At 33.9% G+C, this 8284-nt stretch overlaps 1 protein-coding gene across 1 annotated transcript; it reads right to left on the reverse strand.

Moving 5' to 3' along the window:
- LOC114307912 (protein BZR1 homolog 1) lies at positions 1-2564 on the reverse strand. The gene is made up of 2 exons (XM_028253354.2): positions 2111-2564; positions 1-1279 (listed from the first exon to the last, which is right to left on the reverse strand). Exons 1-2 carry the CDS (start codon positions 2333-2335, stop codon positions 536-538), a joined length of 969 nt encoding a protein of 322 aa, XP_028109155.1. The 5' UTR covers positions 2336-2564; the 3' UTR covers positions 1-535.
- Positions 2565-8284: the final 5720 nt, after the last annotated feature.

An 8284-nucleotide genomic window follows, 5' to 3' on the forward strand; every position in this document is an offset into this window, starting at 1 on the left:
TAAACTTAAATGGTTTCGAGTTTATGTTTCTTCACATTGTCTACAAATTACCAAATCAAAGAAATAGCACACAATCCCTATTTCTGAGTTTGATGACAATTAAATAGGTTCAGATGGTTGTTGACATATTCAAAGGAAAAAAGTTACAAACATAAACAAGGGGAAGAGGGAAAATAACCACCCATTCACTTACTTCAGTCTTTCCTAGCCCGTGACGGTTGAGAAATGCAGTCCCACGACAAAGCCAACCTGAAAATCTGCTTTTGACCAACTAAATTTCAGAGGTTTAGATTCCTGTAACAGTGCCATGAGAAGAAAGTGTGCAGCTGACAGAAGAGACCTCACTGGAAATCAAAGTCTCCCAGAATGTGGCAGAAATTACAGGCAAGTTTGAGAGCTATGCCACACAAATTGGCTCATAGAAAAGGAGTGACCATTGACAAACCAGAAATGAAGTTTGCTCATTTGATCGCATACATGGAAAGCTCTTTCCACCTCTTATTACATTCCATGACCATTAAGTCACACAGGAAGCTTAAGTGTGGGCTTTTCCACTCCCAAGCGTGAGCTCCAAATCGTCCACTCCAATATCATGAATTATCTCACCCTCCCACGCTTTCACTGTGCCACTCTCAAACTCAAATTCAGAGCCACGCCCTCTTTGTGCTGCTACTCCCCAGCCCAATTCTTCATGCCCATCAGTTCCATTTTGGAGGGAGCTCTGCTGAGCAACAGCTTTTACAAGGTTAAATGTTGGGGACGATGGAGCAGCCGGAGCTGCCCCTGTCTGGAAACTGACCCACTGACCCGAATCAACACTGGAGGCATCGGACTCATCACATTCTGGAATTGTGGCCGGTGTAAGATGGTGGCGGCGAGTGGGACTTGCTGGGGCAGAGGCAGCGAAAAGGGGGTGACGGAATGTGTTCAATGAGCCATTGGAAAATGATTCCCAATCGGCCTTTCGCTTTGAACCTCGGGAAGTTGGGGAAGAAAGAGGCGGAGTTACAGGGGCACTGCTGGATATGCGGAGGGGAGGGAGAGACGAAGGAATGGAGGCTAAGTTTCGGAGGAAAGGCAGAATGTAAGATGAGGGGTTTCCGTCAAAACGTGTGGGGCTTGGGAAGGAAGAGGATGTTGGGCTGGCGTGGTAAGACGGTACAGGACTTGGAAAGGATGAGGAATTTGGGCTCGGTTGGATCGATGAACATGCACTGATGTTACTTATGTTTGTTGTATTGCCTGCAATCTCAGTTTGATTTGGGGGAGGTCTGCAACCCTGTGTGAGATTTCATAACAGAAGTTAGTCGTTGTCGAATAAAACCACAGTTTTTTTCCTTCTTGTCAGTCAAGATTTCAATGAAAATGGGGTTCTGTATATCAAATTTTCATCAATATGTACATGAAAAAGGGATTGTAAACTAAAACATGAATCAGGAGAAAAATGAAATCTACTTAAAAACCAACAGAAGTGAGCACACTGAAGATTCCCTCACCGGCTTTGACATGAAAAAAGATTGTCTCTCACTGATGAAACAAGAAGAAAAGTTTGTTCCAGATCACAAATGAAAAATCAAAGACAAAGTAGAGCCATCATAACCCTCAAAGATAAGCTGTGTTTGGATCTTTGATTTGGGGAACTGAATAATTTGGTTGTAATACCCTCAAAGATCCCATTTTGATGTTTTGATTCACCAGTGAGTTCCCAAATCAAAAACCCAGCAGGATTCGAATCAAACAGTAAGAATCAGTAGTCCGATCCAGTCAACCAACCACAAAAGAAGATAAATCTGAGTCTCTGACTAAGAAAAATACCCAAAGAGATCTGATTGAGGTTTTCTCATCAGAAATCAACTTAGAAAGTGAGAATCAATTCACAAAAAAATAAAAATTTCAAGATGAAGACTCAGGAAAATTACGTAACACAGAAAAAGACCAAGATCAATATAACCCATTTCCACTACCACCATCAAACAAACAAAATCTGAATAGATCTATCAAAATACTATGATCTATATATGAATATACGTGGAATCAAATAAAACAAAAATAGACCCAAAACACAGATTTGAAAACCCAGTATGAATTGGAAGTTAGATTGGCAGCAAACCTTGCGATAAGTGGTGCCATCGTCTTCGACGACCCAACCAGCTTCGGAACAGAGAGCTTTCAAGACTTCGTTGTTGTCGCAGTGTTTGGGAAGCTTGTAGTTTCCCTGAGCTCTGAGACCTGTAAATATCTTGGCAGCAATAGCTCTTCTCCTCCTCTCTCTCCTCTTGTTGTTCTCTCTCTCCTTCCAGGTCGGTAAACGCCCTGATGATCCGCCGGCAGTCATTATTCCTCCGGCGACCACTCTCTCTCTCTCTGTCTCAAGGGGCGGCGAAGGCTGCTCACGAGAACAACACTTCGTTTTGATTATTGGGTCGTAGAAAATGCAGAGAACTCTACTATTTGCTAGCTTTATTCTCCTCCTCTCTCTCTCTCTCTCTCTCTCTATCTAGCTTTCTCCCTAATCGCCTCACAATTGCCTTTTCAATAAATATTTTAGAATAATGATTATTTGTATGAAAAATTGGGGGAAAATTTTTTTAGGACAAATAATTTACTATTATAATTACAAGTATGCCCTCCTTTTAGATTTCACTTAAAATATGAATTGATTTTTTAATTTTTTTAATTTGAGATTAAAAAATTTCATTTAAGATGAATTTTTTTGATTTTTTCATTTTTATGAGAAAAAAATGAAATAATTATAATTTGAACGTGACATTTTATCTTATTGAGTAAAAAAAATTATTTTGTTTCTATTTCTCGTCTCTTCTCTTTTTTCCGTTTCTCTTCCTTATCGACTACCCTCTCTCACTCTTTTTTGCTCTTTCCCAACATTGCCACCACCCTCAACTTTTTTTTACACCTTAATCCATTCTTTCTTGCCACCACAATAACACGTCCATTCTCTTTTACTAATTCCCTCATCTACGTTCTTCATCTTCTATCGCCACCTTAACCACCCCCTTGTAACATCCAACCATCATCACAAAATCAACAATCAAAAAGTAAATAAGAGAATATGGAGAGATCCATAATATTATGGCACTATCAAAATGAAGGTTTTGAAAAGGAAAAGAGGTAGTGATGGTGAGTTAGAAAGTGGAGTTATAGTAGGAAATGAGAAATGAGATTATAATAGATGAAAAAAAGGATTGAAAGGTGTCATCAGGTAGTAAGACAGGGTTAGGGTGATGAGGGATAATGGAGGTGGTGGCGATGATGACGGCAATGAAAAAGGCTATGGTGGTTAAGGAGGAGTAACGTTGGTCCGGTGGTAGGTGGTTGCAAAGGAAAATAAAAAGGGAAAAAAAAAAAGAAGGAAAAAGAGATAAATTTGAGGATAAAAAATGTGTTTAAAAAGAAAAAAGAAAGAAAGAAGAAAAAAAACGATTTTGTGAAAAAATAATAATAATAAATTCAACTTTCCACCCCTACCATACCTAAAAGTGATTCATCATATTTTTGAAATTATTTGCCTTGCCGTTTTTCTATAAATATTTTCCAATATAATACTTTTTTCTTACTTTTTTGAATTATTATCAATACAATTCAAAAAAAAGTAATAAATAAATAATTTGTAAATTACTTTTTATTTTAGTTATCCGTTCAGTTTTGAAGGAAGGAAAATTTATGATACTTTCCTTATTATAAGTTTCTATTAGAGCTAATTTATGTACCTTATTATAAGTTTCTATTACAGCTAATTTATGTAAATGAGACTTCAAGGCGAGGTTGATATATTTTTAAAATGATTTTGTGTTAACCAAATGAGTACTCTAAATGCAATTGTTAATTAGTTTAAAATAGCTATACATTCTCTGCAAAAGTTTAATGCTGCAAAAAGTATACACTCATTTTAAAATTTGTTAATCAATACCTTTAAAGCACTCATTAATACATCATTTAAAATTTTAAGTGACTAATTTTATTTTTAACTCCGTGCTTCCATTAAATGGTATGTCATGTGTGCGGATAGATTTCATTTACTACTCACCATCGTTTGCAAAACACCTATTTGTAGAATCGTGCACAAATATTTTTTAAATTTATTTATATCTCTCTCAACATATTATAATAGACTTTCTTCTTCTCACTCTCTCTTTGTTAAATTTAGTGGTTGTTTTAGTTTCTAACCTTATTTTGTAATTTTTGGCCTTCAATTAAAATTTATATGTTTCAAACAGAGAAATTGCTCCATTCGCACATAAAAAATTATCTATTCTAACGTATTTTCAATTGATTGAATTGAGGTTGTCCTCAATTTAAAACTTTTAGTTCGAAATTTGAAATTAAGAATGGAGTTTTTGCAATAGACACCCAATATTAAAATTTTTAGGTCTCAATTTAAAATTTCCTACATACAAACTAGGTTTGTGACATTCACAATATCACTAAGTTGTAACAATATTTCATTATCACTAAGTTAATTACCTTTACGAGGTTTAAGAGTATCTCCAATCTTGAACTTCTTTTGTCATCAAATCTGATGAAAAAAATAATGCTTTCCTCAATTTGATACCACTGGCTCCAACCCTTTACTTTTTATCAAATTTGACCGGCCGATCGACCGGTAAGAGGAATTTTTTTTTTTTGAACTATTTGAACCAATTTTTTTCAACTGTTTGAATCCTGTGGTGGTTGACTGGTTGGTCAACCGGCCGGTCGACCGGTAAGGGAAATTTTTTTTTTTTTTTTTAACTGTTTGAACTTTTTTTTGGAATTGTTTGAACCCTTTTATGGTCAACCAGTTGGTCAACCGGCCGGACCGGTTCGTCTTCCCCAACAGTCATGTACAGTGTTTTGGTGAAATGCGGAGCCTGTCCTCACTTTGATGATTTCTTTGATGAATTTTGAATTTGATACCGGTTTGGTGAAATTGTTAGAGCATGAAAAAGTGATTTTTCACCAAATTTTAAATTTGATAACAGGTTTAGTTCAGGGTTGGAGATGGTCTAAGTAGACATGAGTGTAGTGACATCATATACTTTGTTATATGATGGCATTGACTAACAACAACATGGAAAAATACAAGCTATTGTGTAATTCTAAAAAATTAATTATAGATCAATGATAAACTTTATAAATATTAGTAATTAACATTATAAATTTTTTCATTTGATTTTTTTTTTTTTTTTTTTTTTTTTTTTTTTTTTTTTTTTTTTGGTGATAGACCCACTTGACTGTAAATTCTCTTAAGAATATCTTAATTGAATGGTGGGGATCACTTTAGTCACCTAAAAATAATATCAATAACAATGTGTCACTGTTGCACATAATATTTATTAAGAAAATTATTCATAATTGACCAATCACATTATTGTGGAATTTTTGTTTTATTTATTATAAGTCTTGTATTTTATTGTGCGCCCCCAAATATTAATCACACTGTGTACATGTGTTTGGTTATGTTTTAATCTTCTTTTTTAGAAAATCAAAAAAAATGTTTAATGTTTGGTTGTTTTAAAAAAAAAATCCAAAAACAATTTCAGGAAATAATTTGCCAAATTGATTTTTTTTTTCAAGAATAAAAAATTAAAATACAACCAAACAGTAGGATTAACTCTTTACATATTCTCCATATAATTGTAAATGCATTAAGTAATATTTAGGAATATGGAATAACTTCTCATTTTTCATTCATGACAAATGAGTGAAAATTCTTTGTTGTAATTTTTATGCCACAATCTTCTTGTGATTTTTTAAAAAAAAGTCAAGACCAGAGGGTACTATTCGGGTCTGTGGGACTCACTATGTCTACAAGTTCCGTTTTAATGATTCAAATTTTTCCTTTAGTAGGCCCTTCATATAGATCATTCACACACACGCGCACACAAAAAAAAAAGGTCATTTTTTCAACCATTTTTTTTTTCATTTTTTGTGTTTAATTTTTAATTTATGTTGTGAATGGATTCGATATTCATGTACAATATGTTCAAACTTTTGTTTATAATTTTGAAGTATTTTGCAAACATGCGTAACATGTGTTTTTAAATATGTGTAAATTATTCTCATGATATATAATAGTTTTGTCTTCACTTTTTTTCTCTGCTGTATTAGTAAATAATAAAAGGAAACATATTGCAAATCTAAAAATAAAATAAAATTAAAAAGTTAAATTTAAAACTGTCATTGCTTAGTAAGAGTATCTCCAATGGTTCACCAAATATTTCATCAAATCTGAGTAAAAATATCACCAATTCCTCTATTTGATATTAGACGCTCCAACAGAGCTTTCATCAAATCATAGGACGTCCGGGGGGTTAACCGACCGGTCCACTGGCAAGAGCAAATTTTTTTTTTTTTGCCTTCATTTCTGTTGTCATCTATTCCCTTTCTTCATCCCTTTCCTTCATCTATAAATAATAATAATATCACATGGAGATGGAGGAGGGAGATATTAGCAACAAGAGGGAGAAGACTTGACCCAAAAGTGGTTGGAGCAGTACAAAGCAAATGTGCCCCCTTCGCCATTATCATCGGCTCTGAGCACAATGAACACATATTTAAGAAAATGAACTAAAGTTAGTGTCCAAAACACAAAAGATAGAACCCCAAAATCTCTTCATTGGTCTCTGAGTGTGTAATGTCTTCAGCAAAAGTACTTTTGTATACATAAAGTGGAGATGTGCTCAAATCTCAATAGACAACTCCAAGGCTCTGATAAGCCAAAATCAATACTGTCTTCCAAGATTCTTTCTTTAGCAGATGATGATAAACTGATCAAACCTATACTCATAGAATTGGAAATGGAATTGGAATTGGAGGTATAGAGTGGATCAGAGATAAGAATTGAGAAAGAGAACATGATGGAAATAGATTCAAGGGAAAATGGAAATGAAGTAAAAAAGATGCTAAGGTGGTCGACCGGTGGGTCGACCTGTTAGTGTAAATTTTCACAATTTTTTGTCTTAAAGCGGTCATCAGAGGGGACATTCGGCTAGTCGTCCGGTGGGTCCAACTCAATGGCTACGCACAGTAAATTGGTGAAAGGGGCGAGTCATTCTCAGTTTGGTGAAAGGTTTGATATTTTCTTATTTTGATACGGTTTTGGTGCAACCGTTGGAGCACAAAAAACACCGATTTTTCACCAAATTTGAATTTTATAATGGATTTGGTGAATGATTGGAGATGGTCTAAACAATATAAAAAATAATCTTTTGAGCAGTTATTTTTATTTATAATTTTTTTAGCTAAACGTGAAATTCACTAAGATAGTAATCTTATGATAAAACAAACATAAGATACATATCATTTCCAGTTAAAAAGTCTGGGGACTATTTATCCTATGACTACCAATCCATTCTACTGTAATCCTCTCTTATCTAATTTGTCCAAACAAACAAGGCCTTATAGTAAATGAAAATTCTATAATACGAGGGGGTGTACTATATGCCCTAGTTATGGCGTTTTTTGTATTTGGTTATGACCTATTATGGTGTTAGTCATTGTGAGTAGTAACTTAATTACCACAAAAACGTCTTTGATTATATTTTATGTGGTGTTTGGTTCTTTTTTTCTTTTTCTTCTATATCTTAATTATGACTAAAAATGATTTAATTATGACATTTATAATCATCAATGCATCAAATGTCATAACTTGCATACTTAGTCTATCAAATGGCTAAAATTTATTTAGTGGTGTTGGGGCAAGTCTATGTGGTACTCCAGCTTGACTTCTATTAGTGAAAGCAATGGGACTTAATACTTTTTAGTTGATTTTTTTAGAGACAACATGACAAATGGAGTGTTATGTGTTAAACAACGTGAAATTTTGCTCTAAGACCATCTCTAACTCGTCATTAAATTTTTTATCTAATTTTATTTTGAATTTGAGTAAAAGTCTGATTTAAACTATTCCAATTCTTTTATCAAATTTTCATTAATTTTTTTTTAAATTCCCATTTTATCCCAAATTTTTATTTTCATCAAATTTGGTGGAAAAAAAAAACATCTCCAACGTCATCTTTGCACTCCTTTTGTTTGGGTGAAAAGAATTTTATTTATTTATTGGTATTTAATGTAATGAAAAATGAAAATCAACAAAAAAAAATATTTCTTCTGATTAAAGGAGAACAAGCCTATTGGGATAGAAAATATTTTCTACTTTTAAAAAAGTAAAAAACATTTTCTGAACTAAAACTTTACCAATCTCACACCACTATTACCTCTACTCTCATCTCCACCACCACACCACCATCATCACAGCCATCGCCATCGCCATCGCCATCATCGC

The sequence above is a fragment of the Camellia sinensis genome, chromosome 4 (genome assembly GCF_055761805.1).
Source record: "Camellia sinensis isolate YWXY chromosome 4, ASM5576180v1, whole genome shotgun sequence".
NCBI lineage: Eukaryota > Viridiplantae > Streptophyta > Magnoliopsida > Ericales > Theaceae > Camellia > Camellia sinensis.

Bases quoted from the DNA above. Each gene is read 5' to 3' on its own strand.
- LOC114307912 (XM_028253354.2), bottom strand. From the start codon at position 2,335: ATGACTGCCGGCGGATCATCAGGGCGTTTACCGACCTGGAAGGAGAGA. The intron at 1,280-2,110 runs GTTTGCTGCCAA...AATCTCACACAG, and splicing joins ATGGCACCACTTATCGCAAG to GGTTGCAGACCTCCCCCAAA.